The sequence below is a fragment of the Xylocopa sonorina genome, chromosome 11, assembly GCF_050948175.1.
Source record: "Xylocopa sonorina isolate GNS202 chromosome 11, iyXylSono1_principal, whole genome shotgun sequence".
NCBI classification, from domain to species: domain Eukaryota; kingdom Metazoa; phylum Arthropoda; class Insecta; order Hymenoptera; family Apidae; genus Xylocopa; species Xylocopa sonorina.
In genome coordinates this window covers 11,404,980-11,417,433 of record NC_135203.1, presented here as the reverse complement: position 1 = coordinate 11,417,433, position 12,454 = coordinate 11,404,980, and the positions used below count along the sequence as shown (strand labels likewise).

Here is a 12,454-nt window from a genome sequence, read left to right as displayed (position 1 = left end):
CCAGCAGTAGCACCACCACCGTCATCGTTCTACCAGCAGCTCCGTCATCGGTAGCAAGCGAAAGAACGAGGTCTTCCGTTCCGGCATAATAGTTGTACGAGTTGGCAGACGAGCGATCCCGTGTACCGCCGTTTTTCGCTTTTTCTACCGTTCCTACAAAGGACTTAGGAGAACTTCGCGTTTATACATTCTGTGTTGTGATTCATTTCTCACCGCACCTCGATCAACATGAATGAAAAATACGACGCGATCGTGTTGGGCACCGGACTGAAAGAATGCATACTTTCGGGCATGCTGTCCGTCAGTGGAAAGAAAGTGCTCCATGTAGATCGTAATAAATATTACGGCGGTGAATCTGCCTCGATCACGCCTCTGGAGGATCTATTCGCGTAAGTAAATTCCGATTAACGGCACATCCCAACCGATAATATTTTAACGACAAACACCTATACACCGGCATAGTATTTAGAGTCGTGTACGACAGTTCCTGCGATATGACGGTATGTAACTACGATTCGTCTTAAATATTGATTTTTTTTTTCTCATTTTTTTCCGCTCGCCGTTAACCGTTGATTGTCGTTTGATCGAGCTCAGCCATCAACCGCATCGCGAATCGTGGCGTGACGAATATTGTCACATGCGGTAATGCGTCGTTGCTGTGCGGCTGCTTCCTAACTTTCATCCCTTTCCGAACCACAATTTTATCGGAAGGTTGGCGAGAATGCTACTCGATAAGAGGCAGGGGGGAGGGGCCCGCCCCGCGAAATACACGCTCGATCGAACGTGGTAAATCGGTTGTGGCAGTTTCCAGAGTTAGCGCAGAAAACTGTATTTCTCCGCAAGATACTTTTTCCCTCTTCACTTGCTTGTCCAGATCTCGTTTCACTTAACTTCATCTATAACGCGATAAGATTATGCAAATCCGTTTGATCGTTCCGAATACAAGAATGTACAGTAAGCTGTAAAAGTAGCCTTCCTTGTACGTATGATTTCTTCTTTAGAGGAGGAAACGTTAAGTAACCGAACATATACCGTTAACTTAATCCACTTCCTGTGCAATTGAACATATGTTTGTCCATCTATCGGAATTCAGAATTTAAAGGCCTCACGAGTTTCCTACATTCTCGCCGTGGCTCGAAACGACAATTATATTTTTATTCTCGCGAATCGATATCCTTTTTCAATTTTCATGCGAGAGAAATGATTTCTTTTCTTCCACCGTGTAAAGTTAGCCAGCCGATTCTACTGTATTCCTCTGGAAATCATCGTTTGCAAAACAACAAAAACGCATTCCGAACGAGATAACGGAATAACGTGTCTTCCCTACTGTTCGTGAAACGAAAAAACGATAATACGTCCGCGTGATTGCGCTTCTGGTTCATCAAGGAGACGGTTATCGCGTGTCCGGTTGCACTCAATAAATTGTAACATGCCATCTAAACGAACCATCTGTTGTAACAGTAGGTGTTGTTCGACTGCACTCGTATATAATCCGATCCATGGAACGCTTGAGAGCAATGTGAAAGTAAATTTACCGGGAAAGTAAATACGATTGTAAGTTTTGAATGGTATCTAAGAAAATGGATGACAACCATTTTAGTACGTTTGCAAGTGTGCATGTACGTGTGGAGACGTTTGACCATTCCTTTCTTGTTATTATATCCTAGAACAAAGTAAAAGCAAATTATATTCGCAACGACTTTTGTTACTAAATGTTATATCGTGGAAATGCGCATAATGCATTTCCAAGGAGAAAGCAGATTGTATATTGATCGTTAATTTTAATTCCACGCGTTACATAGGAAATTCAAAGCCCCACCACCGGATGAATCTTATGGTCGTGGCCGCGAATGGAACGTTGATTTGATCCCGAAGTTCTTGATGGCGAACGGGTTGCTGGTAAAACTTCTAATTCACACTGGCGTGACGCGATACTTGGAATTCAAATGCGTCGAGGGATCGTACGTCTATAAATCCGGGAAAATCTCCAAGGTACCGATAGACCAGCAGGAAGCATTGTCCAGCGACTTAATGGGCCTCTTTGAGAAGAGACGATTCCGTAGTTTCCTTATCTGGGTGCAAAATATGCAAGAGGATGACCCCAAAACTTGGGAGGGGTTCGATCCATTTAATAATAACATGAGTGCTTTGTACAATAAATTTAATCTTGATAAAAACACTCAGGACTTCACGGGTCACGCCCTAGCTCTTTATAGGTGAGCAAAGTTCCAAATGTTGTTTCTTCAATAATATAACGCCGGTCGATCGATGATCGATTGGTAAACGATGATCTTTCGTTCTTTTAGAGACGATGAATACATAAGCCAAAGCGCAATTACTACTATAAGAAGGATTAAATTGTATAGCGATAGTTTAGCGCGTTACGGAAAATCACCGTATCTGTATCCTATGTACGGCTTGGGTGAACTTCCTCAAGGTTTTGCGCGGCTTAGCGCTATTTATGGTGGAACGTATATGTTGGACAAACCAATCGACGAAATTGTCATGAAGGACGGGAAAGTAAGAATTTCAGCTTGTTGAATAAAACAAATCTGCGATTAATTTTACGAACCTCGTTAACAATTCTCATTGATTGCAGGTTGTCGGCGTACGCTCCGGTGACGAAGTAGCTCAGTGCGAACAAGTATTTTGTGATCCCACGTATGTACCTGATCGCGTGAAAAAAGTAGGTCAGGTTGTAAGATGCATCTGCCTTATGGATCATCCTATACCGAATACGGCAGATGCACTTTCAACACAAATCATTATTCCTCAAAAACAAGTAAATAGTTTTCGTTTACGTGTAATATGTTCGGAAAGTACAGTGGATTTACTCACTCTCACGCTTATGTTCGTTTTCCAGGTCAATCGTAATTCTGACATCTATGTATCTTTAGTATCGTACACTCATTTAGTAGCAGCAAAGGGATGGTTCATAGCTATGGTGTCTACCACCGTTGAAACAAAAAATCCAGAGGCCGAAATCAAGCCCGGCTTGGACTTACTTGGACCAATCAGGCAAAAGTTCATATCAATATCCGATTACATGGAACCAACGGACAATGGTTTGGACAGTCAGATTTTTATATCGACTAGTTATGATGCCACCACGCACTTTGAAACCACTTGTTTAGACGTACTTGACATATTTAAAAGAGCCACTGGGGAAGAGTTTGATTTCAACAAAGTAAAGCAAGACCTAGGCGACGAAGATCAGTAACCGTAAGATAATTACAGTCATTGGTCAGTTTTAATAACTAATTCATCCTGAATTGAAAACAATGAGTGAGCAAACGTAATTTAATGCGCGTACACCGAAAAACGTCGGTGTTCATTGGAGTCTTGGGGCAGATGCGATCTGCTAATAAACTCATGCCTAATTCTAGATTCTCTTTTGCAGAGAACTTGAAAACTAACGTAAACGTTATTCCAAATTTGTTTTCTAAATTTACCTACATCTCGTTCTTCAAACTGCCCTTTTTACATCTTGTCTGGAAGCATATACATGCAACCATTTTCACAAAAAAATTGATATTAAAACTTGTACCATTCATCGTCCGAATATTTTCGATAAATTTTGAAGAAACTATAAAATGCAAATTATTGTACGATTTAAGTATATCTATGTATTCGACACAGGCGTGTTTTTTTCTTTTTTTTCCTTCTTTTTTTTCTTTTTAAAGTAAACATGACGGTGTCGATTATCACGACTTTATAAATGTATCATATTTTAACTATCAAATTAAACAATAAGGATGATTGTTTACTGAAATTGTAAATGTTAAAACAAATCCTATAGTTGCTAATTGCAGTAGTCAAAAGGGCACGCGCTATGACACGAGGTATAAGATATAGTGATAATTTTAAAAAAGTGAATTCTACACGCAAGTATATAAATAGCATGCCGCGGTATAGCGTTAGAAAAAACATGTCATACTTCTGCACATATGATTATGATATTATTTGAAGTTTTAAATACATGCGATAAAAAGATAGCCGTAATAATTAATATGTATAAAATGAAGCACTTTGCAAAATGTAATTGCCTGTAACAGGTCAAATTGCAGGAAGTTTGTGTCGAAATATTAGAAAGGAAAAAAGCGGCCAAGCATTTAATTATAAATTAAATATATATATATATACTTTCTCATTCTAAGATATGTAAGAGTGAGAGTATAGGAGAGACGGAATCGTTGGAATATTGTTATTTTATGTGAGCTTGAAAACCGGGAATATTTCTTTGTCTAATATTTATAAAACGATCATCAACTAAAAAAAGAAATGGATTAATAAATCTGAAAGAAAAGGAAAAAAAATATTAATAAAGAATAGGATGTATGCACAGTCATGCATTGATCTTGGAATTGCTGTACGTGTGCGTTTATCTATGCGTGAATGTCTTATCAACGAGTGTGATTGGCTACCTCTTAGAATTTTTATTTCGCTTGCATTTTTCGCTTCGAACTGTAAGCGCACCGCGAATTCGTATTATGTACGAAAAATTTATCGAACAAAGATACGTGATTCTCTATTACTTGATTTAAATCGTTATTCACGTAACTGTAATGTGACAGTCGTAAAAAATAAATAATACTACATTAATTTAATCATTTTGTATTCTTGTCTACTTTATGACATAAATAATAGCCAACACGTTTACTTACCAATAATAATCTAAGCAAGTTCCAAGACATAAACATTATTATCTCTGCATCCAACGATTACAACGTTCTTGTCAACAACAGGTGACGAGAATACCTCACCGGGAAGTTTTTCAATCTTCATCAGTCTATCTTTAATAACATTATAAATATTTAAAGTACCATCTGTACACGCTATGAATAGGAAATTATTTTCGCACCAAGGGGTGGCCAAAATTGGTGAATGAAAATTTAATACATATTTCAATGTGGGTTCAGTCCTAAAATTTGTATCTTCTGATTGTAGACAATATACATTCTTATTCTGACTAGCCAAAATGATATTTTCATATTTTTCTGAGCTATCAATTTGCTTTATAATATACGAAAATATGTTGCCATTGATTTTGTACACCCACATCTGTAAAATGAAAAAAGAACAGAAATAAACCAAACGAGAAAGTAATTGTTTTCGTGGCATAAACAATATATAAAATATTGATTACCTTGACATTAACTTCTATATCGAAACAAATTAATAGCCCTGTTACGGAACAAAATAAAACTAGACCATTACTTAATGATGAAGGAGCAACGAAGATTGGATCTGATAATTTGTGTTTCCAAACAACTTTTCCCGACGATTTCTGAAGCGCTAAACATAATCCATTAAGAGTTCCGAATAGTACAGTATCAGATGAAAAATGTAAACAACCAGATGCACTGATACTTCCGTTGCCTGATTTAAATTTCCAAACTTCGGATCCGTCCTATGCCAAATGTTTTATTATTATTACTGTCTTGCGTTACGTAGTACATATGCGGACACGTACCTTTGCAGATAAGCAGTATATGTAAGAATCGTAGGAACCAAGAATTATTATTTCTTTTTCTTTACAAAATATCGCAGAACATTTTACAACATCTTCTGTTTGATAAGCCCAAATAATTGTTCCCGTTTTTAAGTGGAAACAATATACTTTACCATCATAGCATCCTATAAAAGAAGGAAAGCAAATTAAAAACATTCAAGTAAACCTTTTGTCCATTGTAACTATTTACCTACTACACCTCTAAAATTCTCCAGAACTAAAACCGAAGCTTCAATTCTATCAGGTAGTTTAATTCTGAACGCAGATTTACTTTTTTCTCCCAATTCAAATGTAAGAACAAAACCGGAATGTGAACCAACAGTTGCATATGTTTTTCCACTAAACAAAATCGTTGTTAATCTAATCACACAACCTCTGTAGTATTGCTTACTAGATCCGTACTTACTCTGAATAGTGAAATAACGTTGGTGACGCATCTACACACTTATATAGATCATATGCTTTCAATACTGTAACTTTTGAAATTTCATCATATTTTAATTCATGCTTTTTGTTCATACTTAACATGTTTCCATATGTCTGACCTCTACATTTGTACCACTCACATGCACAAATCTTATTTGTTAAAATCGTAGAGTCACAATTTTGTTTTTCTATAGCAGAATCTTTTGAAGATTCTGTGTATTCGATAGTAATGGTAGTAGTAAAAGGTTTTGATTTAGCATTAATTGATCTCTCTCGATCATTACTTGATATAATATCTTTTATATAACTCAAACATTTATCGACAGTAGCATTCATTAAAAGCATGCCTATTAATTCAGGGAATTCTATATTCATCATTTCAGACATAGTGTTCGATATCTGAAGCGCTATTATAGAAGTACCTCCTAATTTTACAAATCCATCATTTTCACGTTGTAAATTATTTCTCCAAATAGACTTAAAGTCACTTTCAATTCTCTGTACATCAATGTCATTTAAAATACCCTTTCTACCTTGATCTTTCATGTAACGTTCCTTTAAGAATTGTAAAGAAATTTTTCCGCTGGATGTAAATTCAACATGTTTCAAGAAATGAATTTTATCTGGTCTATATAAAGAATCTAATTCATGCAAATGTTTCATTATGTCCATATTCACATTTTCATCACTTTTAACATTCTCTTTTGTAGAGAAACACAAGTGTAAATGATGATGACTATCATCCCATAAAATGTAACAACTTTTCACAAAATCTATTTGTAATACAGATTCTTCGAGCTTCTGTAGATCTACTTTATTCCCAAATCTTTTTATAACACTATTTTTTCTTCCTTTGTAAAATATTCTTCCTTCTTCATCGATCTAAAATATATAAATATATCACATCCCATTGTTAGTATTACTATTATTACAACTTACACCAACTATATCTCCAGAGTCACGGAATACTGGTAACTGTAACTCTTCTAGAACTTCATCATTTATCACACATATCCTTTGATTACTTCCTGCCCAATAATATAACAGTATGTAACAATCTTTTTATGATATTATTCAATTAAATTAAAGTTCATACAACAAAATTACCTATGTAAAGACAGCCTGTACCATTTGATATTATTTCTCCGCTTTTATCTCTAACTTGAAATATGGTATGTGATAATGGTTGTCCCAAATAATGTACATTAGATTGTCCATCTGTTACTATAATTTCATTAATACTAGCCCAACAAGACATCTCAGTAATACCATAGATATTATAAATTTTAGTATCATTATAAGGCTGCTTCATCTCAGAGAGTAATTCTAGTTTAGGAAAAGGTTCTCCACCAAATAGAATAACTCTTAATGAAGTATTGTTACTTAAAATACTAGTTTTTAAACTTTCTGTGGTCCAGTTATATATGAAAACTGATGGAGTCATTTGCAATATAGTGATTTGATTTGAATAGGCTTCATTTAATAATCTAAAAACAAATAATGTTTATAAGAACATATTCCTTTATATTGTCTATGATTTTTTTTCGTTTATTAATATTTACCTACTTGGATTCTTCTTTAACGACTGGGAAACCATAAACAATGTTGCTGCATTTGAGAGTGCAAGAAATATCTCAATAAGACTAGGGTCAAATGTAAAATTTGTAAATTGAGAAATCTTATCATGCTTTGTAATGGCTAATATTTTGGTTAAATCTAAAATATTAGGAATTATACAGGAATGGAGAACTCTAACTACTTTTGGTGTTCCAGTTGAACCAGAAGTAGAAATTGCATAAGCATAGTGATTCGGTTTTACATTTTGGACAAGTTCGTTTCGTGTATTCTTCAATTTGATCAAATAAATGCATTCGCCATGTACTGTAAATCGATATACAATGTCTCCTTCGATGCTTACATTTTTACAAAACAAATAGTGTATACTCAAACGATCTTTAAAATTCATAAATTCTGATACATTTGAAGGTATATTTATAAAACTTTGCTCACTGTATAGAATTCTAAAATGCAAATGTATAAATTGTACATACTGTTTACACGTAGGTCAATGCACAATGTACACTACACTGTTTATATTGAATATTCTACGAGAATCAAGCCCTTACCCAAGCATTAGAGAAATAACGCAATATTTCGGAACATCAAAATTAATACCAATAAATCCAATGTTCTTTATACATTTCAATTGGTCAGAAATCATATTTTTCGTTAGGAAAAGTTCTCTATAATGTATATAAACAGTCTTCTGTAAATCATGATACTCTATAGCTATATTATCAAGTTCATCCCAATTACAAATATCGCACAAATTTTTTATAACGTTCTTTGAATCATTCGAATAAAATATTAAATTTCTTTTCCCATCATCTGAAATAGTTATTCACATTCTGACAAATATTAAACAAAAATATTGTAAATACAGTATGTTTAAATTGTATTCTACCTACATATACATACCCATTATCTATCAAGTAATATTCAATATTGATTGTCTTTAATTATACAAAATTATTTTTATATTCTAATTTTATTTTTGTCTAAATTGGAACGAGCTTTAATACTCATTGTTTTTATGAGGTTTTCAAAAATCTCGTTCATATTACAGGTTATGTTGTGTATCTCCTTTTAGCATCATGCGTCGAACTTACATTAACCTTTTGTTATATATCACAGGGTATCATTTTTCATTTCACGTCGATAATTGGTGATGGAAAATGTAATAATTGCTTTTTGTTCAAGCGAAGCATACATTGTGTATTTTTATAATTGCACAACAAAATTTAACATATATGTATATATATATGTATATTGTGATACATATAGATACACATATATGATTGTACATTTCTGTTACTTAGCTTTTGATGTGCCTAAAGTGTTATTTCTATATACTAATAACGTAATACATATAGTTGTAATTTTTAATCGTTTCTCCTAATTTTTTTTAAATAAATTTACAATTTTCAAGTTCACATTCTTACAATATTATGTCACAGAATTATTGATCTTCTAAAATTGTACAGTAATATAAGAATTATTAGGACAATAATTGCCAAGGATAGAAATTAAATTTATATTTATAAAAATGAAACAATAGTTATGCAAATCTAATGTATCACTAGATCAAAACAGCAATGATGAATATAAAAAATTATCTGTGTAAAAAATTTTGACTATATACAAATTTGAAATAAATAAACCAGAAATCGTTTGACGAGACCTATGCTTAGAGGAATAATCCATTTATGTAATAGAGCTGCTATTCAGTGCATGGAAAATTAAAAATAAAATGAGTTTTTATAGATCTATAAATAAGTGTACAATTTTCTGTTGAATTTCTAAACACTGGAAACAAATTTGTTAAATATATTTCAAAAATAAAATGATTATTTTAATCTATTTTTCTTCGCACCACTCGTTTTCTTTGCGAACCTGTTCCTCTTCGGATGCGGAGAAATCATTTTTAATATTAAACGTTTTTCGAATTTCTTCCGGTGTTTTGCCTTTTATCATATTGGCAACAGTTTTACATGTCACATCTAACAATCCTTTAATATCAAGGTAATTAGCAGCCAAGATTAACTCGAACAATGTTCCTTGATCAACCTATAAGTAAATGTTCCAAATATTTAGAATCGTCTCATTTTCTTTTGCAAATATCAAAGGAAAAACTAAGTATGTACTTTCAAGAAATCCGCATCCCAAGAATTTATATCGTCAGTGCGTTTCTCCTTGTTTTCATCGTCTTCCGGTGGTGGTGGATCATCCTTGTGATAAGTAGCCCACTGTATTACTTTCCTAAGGATAGCAGAATTAACATTTGGAAGAGGAACGACTTCTTCCTCATCCTCGTCCATTCCAAGGTCTTCCAACATAGTTTTTATAGTAACTGAACATTTTGCGATATCAACATCCACTTCGAAAACTTCACCATCTGAACTTTGTAGCTTGATATTAGGCATCTAAAATAAATTTTTAACTGCCTCTTGTGACACGTTTATTAACTAACGCATGCCTTAAAAAAACTATTTTCCGCGCACCATCGAAATGCCTCGTTGTTTTCATGTGAACATTCATCATTTCTCTACATTCGTAAGACGTTACAGGCTTCATTCGAGAGAGAGAACTTGAAAATTCTTTTCTCTTATTTACTATCAAGTTAGAACGAGATTCGTTCAAGATATCTTCCTCCATCGAGGAAAATAACAAGGCAGTTCATCGATGTTACGAAACATTTAACGCAAACGACATTTTCTCGTAACACAAGTTACGTGCACAAAGTATCACAGTTGTATCTTAGAATATCAACCGCTATATTATACTAAAACCTCTTCTTGTTAAACTCAACAAAATGTCAGCCCAATTACCGTGAAATGCTTGTTGTAGATAATTTAGCAATGTATCGAATAATTTGCTACACCGTTGATCACCAGAAGGCACTCGTTCTCTTTTAGCCCTCCTCTTTTATTCCTTTACTTCGACCCAATGTTCGTTCTAAATCCTTTTCACACAGAGTACGTCGAGACCACAGTATGCCGAGACTCTATTTATGTCCTTATTCTTCTATTTCGTTTTCGTAGTTTCTTGCATGGAGGGAATGTGTGAGTTTTATATAATACACCGTAACTAACGCTAGATGGCGTAACAGTACTGCGCAATATTCTCGTAAGGAAATTCGATTCGTAAGAAAAGGACAAATTTTCCTTAATTTCTAAATGGTAATTATCAGATACTCAATTAAACGTGTGCTTTACGCTTTCGATACGTATTTACTGATCGTTTTATACCATATACCTAATAAATTAGCTAATATCGTTTAGTGCAGGTTCGGGAACCAATAAGCGTTTGAGATGATTTTAAAAGAATGCTTGACGTTCATTGTCATTCGATTTCTGCGGTATACAATTATAAGGAACACGGAAACAACGAAGAAACAGTAATTTTATAGGTAAAACGTAAGGTTAATTTAAAAGTAAGACAAAAGAGTTATCAATCGTACGAATAATTTTTATGATTTCACTTACCTATATGTACGTAACATTCGTTTGGAATGAAACTATTTGGCGCCATATTTACAAACGCGATATAACTTTTATCTAAATCACACGACGCCTAGGACTGCACCATCGGATACCGAGATTGAAAAATGATCAGGTATTGCATGAATCGATCCAAAAAAAATTGCACTGTAATTTTTCGTCGTAACAATCCATCTGATTCTTGGCGTAACCACAGTGAAAATAAAAACGAGGGCGAACGTGACCCCGCTGTTTCGAACCATAAAATTATGCTCTACTATTACCCGGACGGTTCCTCCCCAAGAATCTATGAAAGTCAGAATGCATAAACGACCAGCGGATCCATATGAAAGGGATGCTCTAGGCGCCAGCTACCTACGCATATTCCCCTACTCTTTTCTTCTATAGTCTTTCTTCTTTCCCTTGCTCTCTACCTCCCCCTTCGTCGTTCTATCCTTTTACTATCAGTTACTTTCATTATTATAGGAACGGAGGATAAAAAATAATTTCATTTGTGGTAAAAGAAGAATAGCGCACGAAAAAAGATGCTAATGGAGCTAATCTGTCGATCATGATTGTCAGCTGAAAGATTATAAAGTTACGCAACGAGAGAAGTATTCGGGATGATTGGCGAAACCGGATGAGAAAAATGTGAGGGGGTGCACAAACGGAAGACGCCAGGATACCTCGAAGTCAACGTCGAGACAAGATCAATCATAGTGCTATCTTCGAATAGAGTTACGTCTTCGCGAACGTCCTCACTTTTGCATTTGAACTAGAGTTTATTCGTGACAAAAAACTTGACTAAGACAAGTTTTCTTTGCAATTGAAAATCGCTTCTAATTTGACGCACGATTATATAAATGTTCTCCTTATCGATTAGGTAAAACGGTTCCATTGACGTGACGAATAATGAAAGATTGTTAATTAAAGAAGCTGTAAAAGTTCTGCGGCGAATTTTATATTCAATTCATGAAATAAGGGAGAGTAGGGAATCGAGGCGAGAGAAGGACAAAGATTATGAACGTTGCGTAACTATTAAGAGCGATCATAACCGTAATAAATGTTACAAGATTACGTCTGCTAAGCAGTCCAAGGCAACCTTTGAGCTTTTTTGAGAACAAGTCATTCGTATAAATCACAATTTCATCGAATTCCCGTCAATGCGAAACCTTATTATAATTTGCTTTTAGGTCTCCTCACTTAAATTCATCTATCGTAAATAGCTATATATATATATAATGATTAACATTCAATTGTTTTTCATTTAAACTACTGTTGTATTTTTTTTAGTAATCGTTAAGATGTATAAGAGCAACATACCACATGTTTGGCTATGGTTCAAACAAACGAATTCACCGTATAGATTGGCAAACTGGCAATAATTTGGAGATGAAAGACAGTGACATTGCTAGAGAGACTAGAATCTTTCTTTGTGACTCACGTCGATGTAGCTGGGTAGTCGACGCAACGTAAT

General features: G+C 34.3%; 3 protein-coding genes across 5 annotated transcripts; 1 reads left to right on the top strand and 2 right to left on the bottom strand.

The window, feature by feature from the left end:
- The first annotated feature begins 20 nt into the window (after positions 1–20).
- On the top strand, positions 21–4,607 carry Gdi (GDP dissociation inhibitor). 2 transcript variants are annotated; one of them, XM_076905153.1, is made up of 5 exons: positions 21–389; positions 1,803–2,216; positions 2,307–2,520; positions 2,600–2,782; positions 2,864–4,607. In XM_076905153.1, the coding sequence occupies exons 1-5, from the start codon at positions 229–231 to the stop codon at positions 3,218–3,220; spliced, it is 1,329 nt and encodes a 442-aa protein (XP_076761268.1). In that variant the 5' UTR covers positions 21–228; the 3' UTR covers positions 3,221–4,607. The 2 variants fall into 2 exon arrangements, with proteins under 2 accessions (XP_076761268.1, XP_076761269.1); XM_076905154.1 differs by lacking the exon at positions 21–389 and adding an exon at positions 1,277–1,554.
- Positions 4,599–9,097, bottom strand: Aasdh (Aminoadipate-semialdehyde dehydrogenase). Of its 2 annotated transcripts, none has more exons than XM_076905137.1 (10): positions 8,407–9,097; positions 8,065–8,326; positions 7,501–7,959; positions 7,046–7,425; positions 6,878–6,966; positions 5,919–6,820; positions 5,703–5,851; positions 5,474–5,637; positions 5,147–5,410; positions 4,599–5,061 (listed from the first exon to the last, which is right to left on the bottom strand). In XM_076905137.1, exons 2-10 carry the CDS (start codon positions 8,157–8,159, stop codon positions 4,675–4,677), a joined length of 2,889 nt encoding a protein of 962 aa, XP_076761252.1. In that variant the 5' UTR covers positions 8,160–8,326; positions 8,407–9,097; the 3' UTR covers positions 4,599–4,674. The 2 variants fall into 2 exon arrangements, with proteins under 2 accessions (XP_076761252.1, XP_076761251.1); XM_076905136.1 differs by having other exon boundaries at positions 8,417–9,097.
- A 140-nt stretch (positions 9,098–9,237) lies between these two features.
- Positions 9,238–10,514, bottom strand: Skpa (S-phase kinase associated protein 1 SKP1-related A). Its single transcript, XM_076905162.1, has 3 exons — positions 10,327–10,514; positions 9,643–9,921; positions 9,238–9,565 (listed from the first exon to the last, which is right to left on the bottom strand). The coding sequence occupies exons 2-3, from the start codon at positions 9,919–9,921 to the stop codon at positions 9,356–9,358; spliced, it is 489 nt and encodes a 162-aa protein (XP_076761277.1). The 5' UTR covers positions 10,327–10,514; the 3' UTR covers positions 9,238–9,355.
- Between the last annotated feature and the right edge of the window lie 1,940 nt (positions 10,515–12,454).